The 17,858-nt window shown below is 34.5% G+C and overlaps 1 protein-coding gene across 5 annotated transcripts in view; it reads left to right on the forward strand.

The window, feature by feature from the left end:
* SIPA1L2 (signal induced proliferation associated 1 like 2) overlaps positions 1–17,858 on the forward strand; it is a 138,749-nt gene that overhangs the window by 110,281 nt on the left and 10,610 nt on the right. For 4 of the 5 annotated variants that reach the window (XM_080584376.1, XM_080584378.1, XM_080584375.1 and 1 more), the window contains exons 16-19: positions 2,149–2,373; positions 4,965–5,118; positions 7,891–8,110; positions 15,345–15,476. In XM_080584376.1, the coding sequence (XP_080440502.1) occupies positions 2,149–2,373; positions 4,965–5,118; positions 7,891–8,110; positions 15,345–15,476 (731 nt within the window). The remainder of the gene's footprint in view (positions 1–2,148; positions 2,374–4,964; positions 5,119–7,890; positions 8,111–15,344; positions 15,477–17,858) is intronic. The other variant, XM_080584379.1, reaches the window with a different exon arrangement.

A 17,858-nucleotide genomic window follows, 5' to 3' on the forward strand; every position in this document is an offset into this window, starting at 1 on the left:
TGCTGGTATAGGTTCTATCAGCCTTTAAATCCAACTGTAAAATTATTAAAAAAAAAAAAATCTCATTTTATGGCTGTGATGCTGCAACACAGTGTTCAAATAGACAGAAGGCTGAGTTAACGTGTTGTGATATCTACTGCCAAATCCCATGTATATTTTCTAACTGGTTAGAAATTAAGTTCATACTGGTTCATAATCTGTAATGATGAAGCTCTAACCTGAATGAGGAATTTATTCACAACTGCTCTATAAATGTTAAACAATAAATGTATTCTACAACAGCTAAACAGTGTAAAACTTAGACACAAGACCACAGACCGGAAAGTAATTGCTCTATAAATATAACATTTTCCCTATTAAAACTCTATTCTGCTTATTGAGTAAATGAAACGCAATATGCAGGAAAGATGTCATTTGGAAATACTGGTCTGATTCTCTAATGTGTTCAGATAAGGAAGCCCCTGAAAAAACTAATACTAAAGTCTGAGAATTAAGCCTGCTGTGTGAAACAGTATTTCAGACTACAGGACTGACTGGAGCTATGCACAACATTATGTCTCACAGCCATGTTGTTAATGGTTTTCTCTCTCCTATTTTATTGTCAGTATGCATATGAATTATGAAATACGTTCGGGTTACTGTAGCTGAAACAGCTCCACTGCCTTTAGTTTTGCTTTGTTTCTTACATAGACTATCATTACCATTTGGATGCCGAGACTATACATTGTTTGTTTCAACCATTGCATCGAACTCATGATCTAAAAGCAGATTTCTGTAGGCAATTTATTTCTTTACTTCATAAAAATGTCCTGTTATTTAAAATCTACAGAATAAAGTTGGATGCTCTGTTTTTCTTGGGTTTAGTTGCAAATAGAAGTCTAAAATCCTTTGGATAGTGTTCTTGATGTCAATCTATGTTTTTTTTACATTGTGCTTCAATGCTTGCTTCAACTTTAGATTTCAGTTTTTCATAACTGAATTGTTTCCTTCACTATGTCTTTATATCCCTTCTTCACATATTTGCAAGGATAAGCTGGAGCAACCTTATTGTTTTTAACATCACTTGCGATATTGTCTTCCCCCCAAAACTTCGTAATCTTGTTTCTACTTCTGTGGTGGAAAGGGGGAAGAAAGGAGAGAAAATTAGTTGTTTTTAAGATTAAATGTACATACTTTCATAAAAAGAATAGTAATCCACTGCCTTAATGATTGAACTTTATTTCATGTCAAGCAGTTTAATTTGATCTAATGACATCTTTGCATGTGCATTGCTTGTATTTGACTTTGTTTGGACAGTAAAGTAGACATGCCTCTTACACTTTGAGCAACACCTTCTGATCTTTTGTGGATGAATCTAATGGTCTTGGGATTGGATTAAAAGGTAGAACTATGTTTGGTATTTGTAGCTGCTTCAGGTTCCAATCTCTAGTTTTAGGCAAGCTATTTGGTTTATGAATGCTTTGGTTACTTCAACTGCATGATGAAAAGAACTTTATTCTTCAAGGAAGGGTTTGTTTTAGTTCATTTTAAATCATTTTGAGAGCCTTCAGTAAAAGGCTACATTAGTGCCTACTAGTGCTATTATTTGTAATAAAAGAGACTATTATAATCATCTAGAGAACTATTGTTGAACTAGAATTTACTTCTGTTAATATAAAATTCTCAACAGTACTGAATGAAAGACTAGATTTAAACTGGCATGAACAGGAAAAAATAACTTGAAGTGGTAAGCTATAGAAGTTTTATAATCAGAGAGATGTTTGGAGTAATTCCTTATGTAGTTCTTGATGTAAATTGAATTATAGCATTAATAATGCATGTATACATATTTACTGAAAATTACACATACAAATCCTATATATGTATTAAATTTAGTTCTTAAATTTTAATTCACATCAGTTTGTGTTGACATTTCAGCATGTTGAATTATATGTTACTTGTTTTAAAAACTCATCATTATTCTATTATCAAAGAATTTTAATGTGTATGCTGCTGCTATGTAGAAAATTACTGATGATGCTGCCTCTATTTTACCTTGAGAAAAAGTTAACATTAAAAAAGATAGCTGAGTATAAGGTGAAGAGTTTCTGATTTGTTGTTTTGCGTAGTGGATTTCATTTTTGCTTGTGTGTTTTCTTTATTTTTCAGTGGGTCACATCATTCAGGAAGCCCATCAACACATTGCTCTAAAAAGAGTGGCTCCCTAGATACCTCCAAAGTCTATATAGTGTCACAGAGTAGTAGTCAACAGATTTCTGGGTCGGTTTCAAAACCATACCACAGACAAGGAGCAGTGAGTAAATACGTCATTGGATGGAAAAAATCAGAAGGAAGTCCTACACCTGAAGAATCTGAAATTTCTGAATGCCATGAGTAAGAATTCTGTTTCAACTTTGTTTGGGACAGGAGGGAAAAGAAAATATATTTTAAAATAGGATCAAAAGATGAAAAAATACAGATGCCATTTGACTTGTAAATGTTTGGTTTATTTCTGTACCTTTATATATCAGATGCCCATCCAAAAAAGGAAAAAGGGACAATAACTGCAGGATGCACCTTTTTCTGGTTTCTCATCTTTTCTATCTAGCTGCACCTTTTTTCCATTTCTCTAATAAAGCACGCTGAAAGAAATTTCTGAAAGTGTGTAGAGGGAAAACCGTAAGGTTATGCCAAACATTTTGAATCTCCTTTTCAAATCTCTGGGAAACAGTTGTAAAGCCACAATTTTATTGTGTCAAAAGACTTGTTCTGGAAATCTTCAGAACATTGCAGTTAATTCAAAAAAGCTTACTTCCTGATGTTTCTGTATTAAACCTTCCTATCTTGTTGCCTAATACATCAGCTAATACATTAGAAATGGCAGACACGCCCATAAACATAGCAGTAATCTATGTAGGCAATTAAAAAAATAGTGCCTGTTGGAGGTATTTTAGTGGTTTGTGTGTATCTTTTTCTGACTGATTTTAATGAATAGATAGCAACTGGTGGTTGGGACCCCACAAGACAAAGTTTAAGTGTGGATATATCTGATTCTCTTAAAGAGATTCTGCAAAATGTGCAGGCTCACACTACATTTTTTTTATAGGAAGTGACATTTAATCAAAGATACTCAGATCAGTTCTAATAAGCAGCTGTATGTACAGCTTAACGGAGGAATAACCCATTAGGAATGTGTTAGTCATAGACAGAATAAAAATGTTTCACTCAAAGGAAAAGATGCAGTACCTCAAGTAAAGATAGAGATGAAACTTACCCAGTACTTCAGCAGTAATAAATGTTTGAATCTGCTGTTTGAAACAAACTTTTAAATTCCTTAATCTTCAAAACCATCTTCTTTGATAACCTCCTTGCTTTCTTTTTGTGCATAAGCTATTTAGTGCTACATCTCAATAAATCAGTCAGGCCTATATATCTTGAGAAATTGACACAGTGACATGCAGTACCTGATTTTCAAATGTTTAATATAAAATTACTCTGTTTAATGGGAATATGGTATTTGCATCTAATACCTTGTATTCTATTTATGTGCATAGTTATGGTAAAATTCATATTTAAAAATATAAACTAGAATATTTTTACTAGGAAATATAAACTTGAAGTCAAGCTCTTAAATTCCTTATTCTCAAAAGTGAAACAAACAAAAAAAAAAAGCTGTCCTGGTTATTTGTATTTCTTCATGGTATTGTATTGGTGATTTTTTTTTCATGTTTTCATCTATTGAATAGTTTAGTCATAGTGGTACTCGCATTTGGAAAATGGTAGCTTCACTGATTCCTTTAGCTTTTTGCATTTTGATGTTCATGAACCCCTGAAAAAATTTCTCTTTATTTCGAATAGAACCCTTAGAACAAAATTGCATAATGAAGCATGGCATTTAGACTAAAACCACAGTAATTTTGAAAAGCATCTTCAAGAGCTAGTTCAGTTTAAGAAATATTAATTGAATATGGCAGCACTTCATATACCAGAAAATACTTTCAGATTTTTCTATGGTTTAGAGTGTCGCTTCACCTCTTTCTAGGAAAGCTTTCTGTACATCACAGAGAGGAAATATCCCTCTGAGGATAATTATGTTGAAATAAAATAACATCTCTAATTAGCAATGATGATGAAAATCAGGTCAATTGCTGAATGTTGTGCCACTATAGGATATAATTCACCGAGAATTACACTTTACCGTAGCAAAGCTTGTTTCCTCTCTGCTGAGGACAGAGTCACTGATTATGCTGCACTTGACAGTGAGTAATGGCTTCAAATGCATGTTCTGTGTGATTGGGAATCTCTGGTTCCTTAGATTGCATTTCCAGAGTAAACCTGTTAAAATTCTCTCCTTTCTCACTGGAGGGAATGTGAAAGATGATAATTCAGTTTGACAGTCCTTTGTTGACTGTAAATACATTTTTATATACTGATAATTAAAGAAGACAGCTGTTTTATTTGTCCAAACAGCTTTATGAAATTGCTGATAATAAAACACACTTGGCACATGGCACAATAGATTACAAATCTTCTTCAAACATTGCCATTGATGACCATAGTAATTTTGTCAGATTGTAAAGCTGGATACAATGTCACACTAAAAAATATTGATTTTCTTACTTGCTAAGGAAGTAAAAAATATATTTATGTATTTTGATTTGTGAGGAACTATTGGAAATGCTGCTATAAATACAGCCTTAGCAATGTGGTGTGCAAAAAGGGAGAGAGGAAGGCTGGGAGAAACAAGCATTTTTTGTTTTTTGTTCTGAAGAATTCCTTAATGTTGGTTTTTCAGTAGTTTAAGAATTTCATCTTGAACCCACAAACAGTTTTGTATGAAATGACTAGAACATGTTCTAAATAAAAGCATGCTCTGTCATGAGGTAATTTTAACAAGTTTTACTTTGTGACTGAAAATAAACGTAGTCTTTCAAGTCCATGAGCGCTATTACTTATTTTGCTAAAAACACCAATTGTTTCAACAGAGTGTATGATGATATTGATGCTGTGTCTGCATCGAGTCCACTTCAAACTTCCGTGAGGAATGCCATTGTCGAAAGCCAACAAGTGTTATCCAAAGAAGATTTTCTGAAGTTGATGCTGCCAGAAAGCCTCTCTGCAGAGGAAGGGAGGAGAAAGGTTAGCTACTTTGTTGGCATGTATCCTAGGCATAATTATGTTAGAAATTTATTTTCTGGTGTTCCCAAAATTGCTATAGAGAAGGCAATATCACTTTGTGCAAACTAAGTATATTCCATGGGGATGCTACGAATACTGACCATAAGTCCCAAAACATCATTTTCCACAAGATGGAAATTACACCTACTTTGATTATGTATGAAATACAGTATTTGTCTAAGTATGACTCTGCTTAGCTGTAAAGGTTGAGCAAGTTAATTATAATTTCAAAGGCTAAGAGTAGCATTTTCAAGGTTGAATGGTTACATTTATACACCTCAAATGATATTTAGGCATAGGAATAAAAGTAGCCCCCTTTCCTCTGTTCTATGCTACTCACTACTAACAATTCTGAATTACAATTCCACATAGACACCAGTGGGAACTGCTCAAAAGACATAATTGTCAGTGCTAGTGGAGAGCATAGGTCTATATAGTATGAAGACAATCAGTAATGTTAAAAACTTCACAAAAAGTGGATAGAGAATTTAATATTTACTACTTTTCAAAGTATGCATGATTCTGAATTCGGTGCTTAATGTGTTAGAAAGCAGTAAGCAATTGAGTTACTTGAGATAATTGTCACACTTAAATATTAATTCAATGCTGTCTTAACCCACTGTGTTTATACAATGTGCTAAATAACATATCTGAACAGAAGTAACACATGGGAATACTCTTAAGTGCAGAGTTGAGTTTAAAATTCAGATCATATGCACCTATAAACTACAGTATGTTAAGTATGTGTGTTGTATGTCTTTGAATTCTCATTAATAACATCCTAGAGGTCTTTATGAGTTACGCTTGATACAATAATTGGCTTTCTGTGATGATTTCAAGAACGGCTAATGTTTCTGGGTACTTAAGTATGAAACACCAAAGAGTGAGGAGGTGTAACCATCCTAAGATAAATTACTGCTGTACCCTTCTCTTCCCAGGATATCCAAGGAAGAAACACCACAGGCCCTGATTTGCAGGGGATCCCCAGCCATAGGAATTAGCAGTATCCAGTCTTTGATTGTGCCCTCCGTAGAGGGCAGTTACTTTACTATAGCTTGGCTAGTTGACTTTGACAGCAAACCAGAAAGGAACTTTGAGAATTCTACAGAATCAAATCACATTTTTCATAGATCCTTCTTCATAGGTCAGAGAATAATGAAACCTATAGAACGGGTAATGTTCAATTTTTTGTCATGTCCCGAAAGGAAACTTTGTAAAGCTTCAACAATTAATGTTTAATATGTTTGGATAGCTACTGACCATTTTTTTTAGATGAAAGATGCAATATGAGGTTGGGAGGCTTGAGTAACAGTCAAGAATCGTGGCAGAATGCTTGCTGGGAATTTCAAGTGCAGGAAAGAGAATTGGATTCAGTGTGTGGAGCTTTTCAACCCTTTGCCCAACGTGGTCCCTAATTAGACTCAGAGGGTTTTGGCATTTGGATATCCATTCACTTAAGGATGTTGTGTATGTCCTCTATCCAGTCATTTAGGACTGCTGCTTTTTGCCTATTAATGTAGTTATTTTGCAAGTGTTAAAATACAACCTTGGTCTTATGTTCGTTCCAACATCTGTTTCAGCCAAATCTCTAGAACTAATGTCTTTTTTTTCCCCGGAAGTATTTTGATGCTTTCCTAGATTAGAATCTGAATATCTGCCTCAGTTTTCTTTGGGACATAGTTAACCATTCTAACAACTGAGCATTTTCTATATTGTCTTCAAGATAGATGCTCTTTTGAACTAAGTGTATGAAGTATATTTAACTATTTTGCAAAGGCAAAGTTTCTTGTGGCATGATTGAACATTTGTCTATTCTTTTTAGAAATATTCACAAAGTAAGTTTTGTCAAAAATAATAACGTAAATATTTTTAACTGTTAAAAATGATTAAAAATGTGATTCACTGTTTCAGAAAGCTGCTACTCTTAAGCATACATTCTGCCTAGAGAGTGAGCTACTCATAATTAATTAGAGGGAAAATAGGACAGGATATTAAATTGTTATATGCAAGACAATCCAGTTAAAATAATTAAGGCAATAACTGAAGTTTGTAGATGTGAAAAATAACTGGATTTGCAGTACTGAAGAATGACTTATGAAGTGGAATGGCCCAGTTTTACACTACAATAACATCTTGTTTTACTGTAGATGTTCAGGTTGTGGTTTAAATAGCTTTTTGAAATACATATAAAAATTTTCACTAAACTCTATTATTGTATTTTCTGAAGCTATTTTATGATATTTGGAGAGATGCAGTGTCTCAAATTACTTTTGTCTCCCAATAAATTATATTGCACCATATATCAGTTCAGAATGCTTAGTATTAAAGCATAGTCATTTCAAATTAAAATCAAACAGTTGTATGTATAGTCTTGAATAAACGTTACCAGAGTTGGTAACCTTATATATGTATTTCTGGAAAAATTTGCTGTCATGAGGCTTTGGAGGTTTCATTTAACATTTCAGAATTAATAAAGCTGCACAATATCTGATTAATTCATGGTGATATGTTCCAAAATATCAAGAGAAAGTACGAAAACCCAATTCAGTAACTCTTTTGAGGCCTCAGAAGAGCTGATGTGATGGAAGAAATCTCTGATCCTTCCGTATTAGCTCAAGAATTCCAGAATGTCTGCCCAAAAAAACACTCCAAAGAACGGATAATGGGATATGGTGCTGTAAATTATTTTAACCAGTAATACTAGTTCTTATATCTTCATATTTTGATGTTTAGTTTTCATGTTATGGAAACCTTTCTCCACGGAGGACGCTTTATCGTACCCTATCTGATGAGAGTATATGTAGCAATCGAAGAGGATCTTCATATGCTAGCTCTCGAAGTTCAATGCTAGACCAGGCTCTGCCAAATGATATCTTATTCAGCACTACTCCACCATACCACAGTACATTGCCTCCCAGAATGAGCCTGACTCCTGGAATGGGAAATCTGAGAAGTAAGTGATTGCTGTTATTGTTGAGTTTAGAATATTTGTAATAAAGTCAAACAAGTCACCAAATATTAAGTTAGATTTTACTTGTGAGGGAAAATTTTGAAATGTCACATCAGTCTTCTGATAAAAGCATATTTGGTCAGCAGTACATACTTAACGCTTGTCTTGGTGATCAATTCAGATTTATGTTTGAAGACAGGATTCACGTGCCAAGATATTTTCATGAGACCAGTGACAGACAACAAACAGTTGTCTGAAGATTTCTGGTTATAATTTTATTTTCCAGTGGTGACCTAATTAAGCCAATCTGGCCTGTTTTGTTTCCTTGTGTGTGTGCGCATTCAAATTACTGAATATATTCATGAATATTTCATTATAGTTAAATAGGAGAGCTTAGACGATCCTTTTGGTAACATCTTAAAAGGAAATGTGTGATAGTTGTCATCTCCAATCTCAAAACTGGATCTGCTGATACTTTTTTAATATTAGGAAAACCTTTGCAAATGACACTGCCTTCTCAATAATCAAAAAAAAAAAGACTAGTTTGGGGTGCTAAGTTAAAATTATTTAATGAAGGTGTATCTTCATTTGTGATGTTCTTCAGAAGCAAGATCTTTATCATATTTTCCAATATGGAGTGATGGATTATAATGGTTGTAGTACTTTTATGGAGAGCTTGGTAATTTTCATGATTTTCATATAAAAAAAAATAAATTACTGAAAAGGAAATTGTGAAATTCTTGTGCTTATGTACCAGAGCCAAAATCTATGTACCCAGATACATACATGTAGGCTACATATCCATATTTATATACTTAATAAGGGTAAATTGTGTTTTTTTTAAATGCTAAATCTCTTCTCAGTTATTTTACTTTGACCCATAATCTAGAATCTAGGAAAAAAGAAACACTTTTAAGTAGCAACTTTAATATTGTATCACAGCTGACTGCAGTTTACAAAAATAGTAGAACAACTGTGGACTTTGAAGTCCATAGTTAAGAAACTGTGGGTGGATTTCTTGAAAACATTAAGGACGCTTACAGACCCATATCCAGAGAGAATACAGACAGATGACTTAAGTAATAGACCTCTCTGTCATTCATCATGTCTTTCAGGCACTAGCAGTCAGTTGCTAACTTTCAGAAATAAGTTTTCTATGAAAAAAACCTCATTCCTACTTATAGTGGCTTCGGGTCTGATATTGAAGTTCATGTACTGCGCACTGGTTCATTTTAAAGTGGTATCATAAACAAGTGCTAAATTCCTGCTTCAGCTGGATTGCATGCTTGATGTACCTTTTGCCAAAATTTAAAATTTTCTTCTTCTGTCAGGGTGAATGAAACTCTTTAGCATAAGTTCAATTTGAAAAGATTTTACTGAAGATCCATTTTCTTTCATTTGAGACTAATTCGGTAGATTTTGTAGTCTGTTAAGGATCTATATACACATGGCTTCCTGATGGCCTTTTTTCTTCTTATGCCATGTTAGGCCTGTGTTTTTAGAGCTGTTTGATATAAAGGTTAATCTGCAAAGCAATCAAACCTTCAGCATGCTTTTGTTCAGAAGGTTGACACAAGGCAATTAATGGTTTACACTTGAGCTGTATAATGCTCCTTCAGCAGTGAAATTTTAGTGTTTGTGTATTAGCTCTGTCTTACACATCTTATTTTCCATTCTTGCTGCTTAGAAGCAGAAAGATATTTATACGCATTGCAGGAAAAAAAGTGAAACTAGTATCCTGTCAGTCAAAATGAAGCTGATTGTTGTTAGCCAAGGTAGTTCGCGCTATTTTCATACAGAGTTTCTATTTTTTTCTTCTGGTTTTGTACTATAAAAGTGCCTTTCAATGCCAGTGATAGAGGATCTTTTATAACGGCTGTCTCAAGGAAGATATAATTGGTCATTTGTAATCGCCACCTGAAGACAAACAAATCATGACTTGCTCACTATTATTTTCAAAGTAATGTTTAGTCATTATCTTTATATAAGAAACTAATTCTGGCTCTTGTTAGGAAGGACTTTGTAGTGACCACACAGCAGGTCCTTAATTCTATTGCAGTGGTGATGTGAGAGGTTTCTTTCCATTTATACTTTTAGTTTGAGGTTGTGGTTTCAGATATCAGAATTCCTAGCTGTGTTGCTACTATTTTTTGTAAAATACATACATTTGTAATCTTAAAACATTTTAATTTTACCAATATTTAGTATTTACAGAAATCAGTAGAAATAGTGTGGTTTTGGCCAGAATTCATTTTTAGATATTCTTGCATAGTATTACGCAGCATGTATTACATGAAATATTGTGGCAGCACCAAGTTTCTTGAGACTCTCTAGCAAGGAAGAGTGTGATCAATAGGTAAGCAAAGCAACATCAAAAACAAAGCATAATAGGCAGCCTGAAGAGTTTCAGATTATTGAAATCAGAAATCAGAATTAGCAGACAAAATGACCATGCAAATATGGAAACAGGAACTTAAACTGTGTGATGTTCACTGTGGGAAGGAGATGAGAAAATGAAGCTATGGATTTTTTTTATTTTATGACTGAAGGAAGTGAACTGAAAAAAGTTGCTTTCAGTAAAGCCTGAAATGCAAGCTCTGACAATTGAGCACTTTGGATTGCACACAGTACACAACTGTAGGAAGATTTTTTCATTTCATATATAAATGTGTGTGTATATATATATATATATATATTTAACTTAAACAAGAAAGCAGAGCTTGTGTAGCTGAGAACCTTAGGGACACTGAAGATTCCCTGAGATGGTGCTGTTTATGTTGAGTGATTCTAGCATACTATACACAGTTGCAGGTACAAATCTATACCCATCTTGCTAATTCATGGCAGCTGAATTAGCAGGGAAAGAATGAAAACCACTCATACAGAACTAGTGTACAAAGATGTCAGAGAAACCCAGGAAGACATATGGAGGCAGTCTGACTGAGCTTGTGAGCACCGTGTTCTTCTCCAATTAGGAAATAATGAAAGAATAGGGGAAGAAAAAAGCCTGAAGCAATACACTGGCATGACATTGCTGTGCTGTGAGGAAAGGAGCAAGGTGCAGGATAATTTCAATGATGAGGGTCCTTCCATTCCAACACTCCTGTCATGGGAGCTGTCCCACCATGTCTCTTTAATGGCAATGAGGTCATATCCCTGCAGGTGTGTGTACATCTGTAATTCCTCTTGTTTATTCCCCATGCTTACATGCATTAGCGTAGAGATGTTTAAGCTGGGCCCTTGATGAAGGTGGGATGGAATTCCTTTGTACTGCTCTTCAGGTGCTCTCCTGCTGACCCATGACCCTTCTCCAGGTTCTGGACATCTATCACTGACATTAGCATCAAACTGAGAGGAGGGGTATGGGTTGAGGTTCCCCTCTCCTGGCAACTCTAGTTTAAAGCCCTCTTCATGAGCCTGGCAAGCCTATGACCGATGTTCTTCCCCTTCTCTGATAGGTGGACCCTATTAGCCCCTAGCAGACTAGGTTTCTCAAAGTGAGTCCTGTGGTCTAAGTAGCCAAACCCCTGGCAGTGGCATGAGTACTGCAACTATCTGTTGATTTGCCGGATTTGATTGGCCCTGTCAATCCCCTTGCCTTTGACTGCCAGGGCTCATGAAAAAACGACCTGTGGTCTCGAGTTCTTTACTGCTGCTCCTGGGGCTCTGTAATCCCTGAGCAACAGTATCAAAACAGAAGAGCATCACTGTGTATTGGTGATACACAACTTGAACAATTTGGAAATCAGTTTTTCATTAAGCAAGTAATGAATGTTGATTAAGTAATTCATACAACCAAAGGAGTATATATGTTATCTTCTACAGGCTCTCATACAATGAATAGTCCACTATACCAAAACATAGTATTTTTAACAAAAGGGAAAGGAAAACTAATTATTGGGGGCATATGTCCACTATTCTAACAGTAGCATAAACATAGTTCCATGAGAAAGTCTGTTAGCAGGCTGACGTCTTTGTAGGGAGACATTGCACAATTGCAGGTAGTACTGAAAAAGGAAAAGGTTTGGCAGGAAGCTGCTGTTGTTTAGAAGGAGCATATAGTTGCTGATTGCAGGAAGGAGGAATAGGAAGCAGACACTGGAATTTACGTCCAAATATGACTTTATATGTTCCTTCAGTTGCAGCATCTTTAGAGTATAATGTGCTTATTAAATGACATGACTAGTTTATGAGGACAGTGAGGAGTACATAGCAGATACTTTTCCATGGTCTATGATCTCCACGTATTTATCGCAGTTCCAAATGAAGCAGGGTAATTGTTGTCTTTCTGTATTACTAGTTATGCTTTGAGTACAGAGGAATGTGGGACTGATGACAGTCAATTTAAGATCTCTATTGGAAACTGAGTTTACTATATAATTTTGGTGAAAATAAAGACTTTTAAAGATGCTTTAAACTTTTATGTAGCAATAATAAAAATAAAGAAAATTCCTAAGTACAGGAAGAAAGTGGCATAAATGAAAGGACCAGAAAATCATAAGATCAATGATTTTGTGCCAAAAGGGAGTACAGGAAATAAAATAGTCTTTAAAACTGAAAGATAACACTTCTGTTGTTTCGTCAGGGGAAATAAAGGGATAAGTCTGTATTATTTCAAAACCAAACTTGGGGGCAATGAAGATAGTGACCTATGAGATTAGGCATGCGTTCCTGGATATGGAGAGAAATGCATGTTAAGCGTAACTAGTCACTTTTGCACAAGTCCAAAAGGAAAACAACAGGTAGTCTGCAGGTTTGCTGATGTGGCAGTCATACAAAGAAAAAGTGGAGGCAACAGCAAGGTAAAGAGGATCAGGGAGAAAATTCAAATGCAGTACTATAGAAATATTTAACCTCAGCGAGAGTGTTCCTGAAATATAAACAATTCTCTGAAATTCAAAAGCACAAAGAGGCCTACATTATTTGAGCTTTTTCTGCTTTTCACTCTTTCCCTCTTTTCTTCCCCCCCAATTGCCCAAGAAACCATAACTCATATCTTGGAAATTAATTATTCTGTGGTGGCACACTGATGCCTGTTCAGTTATTCCACTTATAATTTCAGCCATCAGCATGAGTGCCTGAGTTTTCAGAGCTATCAGTATTCAGATCTCCTACTCCAGCAGGCTTTCTGCAGTTGAGTTGCTCTGTCAGGGCTTATGCAGGACTGAATAGGATCTACCCTAAGGTGAATCGAGGTTCTCACAAAGACTATGCATAATGAAGGATGACTGCTGGTGAATATATCACTCCTACTCTTTAATTTGGAAAGCCAGCAGAATGTATTGGGAACAGGCATCTTCCTGACAGGTTTCACAGTCAGCTTCTGTAGGCTGATCACACAAAAGCAAGGGCTGTCCCTTAGGGCCTGCCTGCTGGTCTGGAACCAAAAGCTGGCTTGCTAGCTTTCAAATACCGCATTCTGCCTATTTTCCACAACAGGGATATATAAAACACTTGTACTACCATAAGTAGGGTTCTTATAATTCCCAGGTCATACACAAAAGTTCAGAGACTGTTCTGCTGTTGAGTTTCCAAAGTACTTTCACCCCAAGGTAACCTTAGATAAGTTTTGATGTGTGTTTATAAGAAACTGAAAATATTTGTACAGATGTATGAGTAGTGCATTTATCCATTGCATTTTCCATTTCATATAACATCCACTTTGGCATACTAAGAATGGGTATTGGGTACCTTTCTGCGGAGGTTTGTCGAATCATTTCCAATTGTAATATAACAATGCTTTCATGTAAGTTGTAGAACAAGATAAATTCCACTGTAAATAGGATTTCTACCTCGTACACATTGCTATTTATTTGCAGGACTCCTAATTTTTTTGATAGAGGATTGCAAATCTTCACTGCTATGTTCCTGATTTAAAAACAAACCACTCTCCACACACACTTCTTTTGCAAAGAATATGATAAACTCTAATCATTGCTCTGTGCAATAGAACATTCTGTATAGGTTACTGCTTTGGGAGTTTTAGGTCAAAAATCTTTCATTCAGATAGACTTTGGTGTTTTTTATCATTGGTATCAGGACAATGACAAAATGCCACTATGCCACTTTCTTACACTATAATGTATCTTCCACTTGAGTGTTTGTGTGCATGCATTTTTCCCTTCATTGATTTTTGTGTGTGGTATTGTACTGGCAAAAACATTGCTAGTAATTATTATAGTCTTAATCAGTAGTAAAGAAATGGAAAGAAGAAACAAGTCCTGTACTTCCAAAATATTCAAGAAAAATACTGTTTTGACCTTTTTATTTAATACAAGTAGACACATCATAAAAGCAAAAATTCTTTGGTTTTGACTACAGTATTTAATAAAAGGACAATATGTGCATCACTAGCTTTATGGTTAAGATGAACTTTAGTTTAAAATAATCTATTTGGGTTTTATGCAATTTTAAGAACATCCGTATGCTTATTCAGCAATACTTATTTTAATGTTTACATTGATCAAAGTGAAGATTGCTGTTGAAAGATATGGAAATGTTAAACTACTTAAGATTTTGAAAATTATCATCTCTGCTATGATGTATGCTAATGGTATCTTTCTAGAAAGACTGCATAACTGAAAGCTATGTTTGAACTAACTTTATAGATTGTGCATTAATTGAAATGTATACACTACCTACAGTATACAACATGTTACAGCACGCTCTGAAGCTTAGAGATCAGCATGCAAGCCTCGCATTCTAAGATACACAAAATATTAAGTTAATAGGGTAGTATTTTCAATGTGAAAGTGAGTTTTGGATATAGGCTAGAACTTACAAATTCATTTAAAGAAAAGCAGATAATATTTTTGAAATTGCTTCTGGAGTTGTAATATTTAAGTTTCACAATACAACTCTGCATATAAATATCTCATGTTGGTTCACAGCCTTCTTTAAAATATAACTGCATCTAGCAACTTTTCTGCTCAGTGTTCAGGTTTAGTATGGTATTCTTTAAGACTGGATGCTGCCTAATCACACAGCATTCACATCAAAATGCTAAGAACTCATCATGTGCAAGGTGTCACAAAAACCTGTAGAAACCCTCCCCATCTTATTCTGCTTGCATTTAACAGTAGTTTCACCCATATGGAATATTGAACAGGAAACGATAAAAAGAAGTGAACATGAGCACTTATTGCTTATACATGCTTTTTACAGCTCGTTATAATAGCTTCAAAATTAACTGTACATCATTGTTATAGGAAGACTAATTATTGTGTTTATTGTTTAGATGAATTCTGGTTCTCAGATGGGTCCTTATCTGATAAAGCCAAATTCAATGATCCTGGCCTGATGCCCCTGCCAGACACTGCCACAGGGCTAGACTGGTCTCACCTGGTAGATGCTGCACGAGCGTTTGAAGGTAACAGGAAAAACTGAATAAAGATCACTGTTCACTACGCAAATTTTCTTTTTTATTATTTTTTTTAAGAAAGAAACATATATATTGTACAGCCACACTTTGAATTACAAAAATCCAGTGTTTGCCTCCAAAGCCCTTTTGTTCTTTTGGATGTATTACTTCTCAGTGCTGTAGATTGTCACTGAAAAAATTGGGGATATTTGGATATTCTCAGTATCTATCTTAGATACAATTCAGTGACTTAGGAACCAAAGTGCTCTCTGTAGTCAATTGAAAAAATCAGATGCTTTGAATGTGAGATTCAAAGCACATAAGTTAGATGCTTATAAAGAGACTGTGAGTAACAGCTTATCTGGGTTTATTGTGTCGTCTCTATAAACTTTGTATGTGTAGTACAAATGATGTTGCTGTGCTCAGTTTTCATAATAAGCCCTTGTAAAACAGCAAAAATGTATGCTGTACCTTCCAGTAGCAGAATTTGAGGTGCAGGATATAAACCAGGTTTGCACTATTAAATTATAAGACCAGTTTAACTAAGAAAAAACCTCATTCACCTCTCTAGCAGCTAGACCTACATGTAATGTATAAACACAGATAAGTGGTTGCATTGTTTGAAACTATCTATCTATGAAGTTGTGTGTTTGTGTTCTTTCATTTCTGAGGAGTGTTTTGGTTAGGTCGTGGGTCTGTCCTAAAGTCTGCAACATTTGTTATCTGCTATTACTCTCACTAGTGAATATATGAGAAGTCAGAGGTATCTGAATAAGGATGAAATTATTGCAATCATCACATATAATATAAGGTACAGGTCTCAACTTTATGAGGAGAACAGGTTATTAAGTTAGTGATGAGGTGTTCTGTTTTTTCATCTAAAAAGTAACCATGGTAATAATATTTCTGGTACTGATTCCTTCCCTGAGTCTGAAGTGATTAAATTTCAATTTGATCAAAAACTCTTGACAAGTATTTACTATACTAATGTAAATGTCATTATTAAAACTTTAAAAAACAAAACAAACAACAAAAAACAGACCAACAGTGATGATTATCAATCAAAAGTACTGTATTTTTTCTTAATGTGATTAATTTTATCTGTATTCATTACTGTTCAGTACTACTCACGTATGTCTGTTGTAGCTGGCAGGAAGCTGTACTGTAAGGCTGAAAGTCTAACAACTGGTACCATGCATTTGTATGTTTGATTGCTCAGAAAACATCCTGGCTCTTGTTATTGATATCTTAACAACTGAAAATAGATTTGGATAAGTAAATGACAAATTTTATAACTTTGTACGTGAAGAATTTTTTTAAATGCTAACAGAAAATGAGTTCAGCTATCTAAAAGGTCATTCTGTACCAGTTATGCTCCTCTATTTTTAGATTTATTTGAAAGCTTTAATAGATTTTCATTGCTTTTACCATTTAATATTCTGATGAAAATATTGTCATTTAGGTAAGAATTATGTGAGTGTTCATTTAAGAGAGAAAAGTAAAACAACATAGCTATTCACAGTGCTTTGTTATAGGGAGGTGGGGATATTGTTGGGTTTTAGTTGCAAACATCTTTTTTTATATACATATTTTATATATACAATTATATGTAGATAAAGCTGAAGAAATGATGGTATGAGTTGCAAGATGGAAACTTTTTATTCCTTTTTTCTTTAAATTCTTAGAAGAATCTGAGCAGTAAATAATAGTTTTGTATGAAGGAACATAATTCTTTTCTGTTTAGAACTCTGCAGTAGAGATGCCTGCATGTATGTTGGATGATTTGTAAAATGTTTTGACTAGATTCATAGTACTGCAACTTGAAACTTTTGACTAGGAGTGGAATTTTTAAGCCCTTGCTCAACTTTCTCTATCTGATGTCTTGTAATTTGAAAGTCATTTAAAAAAGAATAACTGATAGGGATATCATAAAAAATTCACTGGGAGGGAGTGGGTTGGATATGAATTGGCAGATCCTTTTTCCTTATGTATTTTAATGGTGATAAATGAGGAGTTGCCTCAACTTAGTATTTAAAAATAGCTTGGAACTACTGTTCTGCATTCTGTCAACGTGGAAAATAGAGAGTAGATGATTCTAAAAATCATAAACTGATTAATATACAATTATTTTGATAAATGGGATCACATTTTATATAGGACGGTCTCAAAAAAAATACAATAAAAAGGATCAAAAATGGGTAGCATTTGTTTTTAATGTTAAAACTAATCTCTAGTTTGGCTTTATCAAGCTGATATTTAAGTCATATTCTTTTCTAGAACCTAGGCTTCGTTTTAGTTTTTTCTTTCTACAAGGTCTTTTCTTAATATTATTTCATTAGTATTACCAAACTGATTCCAAGGTCAGAGTTTTTTCCCTTTGATTTCTGTATA

Source organism: Anser brachyrhynchus, assembly GCF_964034855.1.
Source record: "Anser brachyrhynchus genome assembly, chromosome: 3".
Lineage (NCBI taxonomy): Eukaryota > Metazoa > Chordata > Aves > Anseriformes > Anatidae > Anser > Anser brachyrhynchus.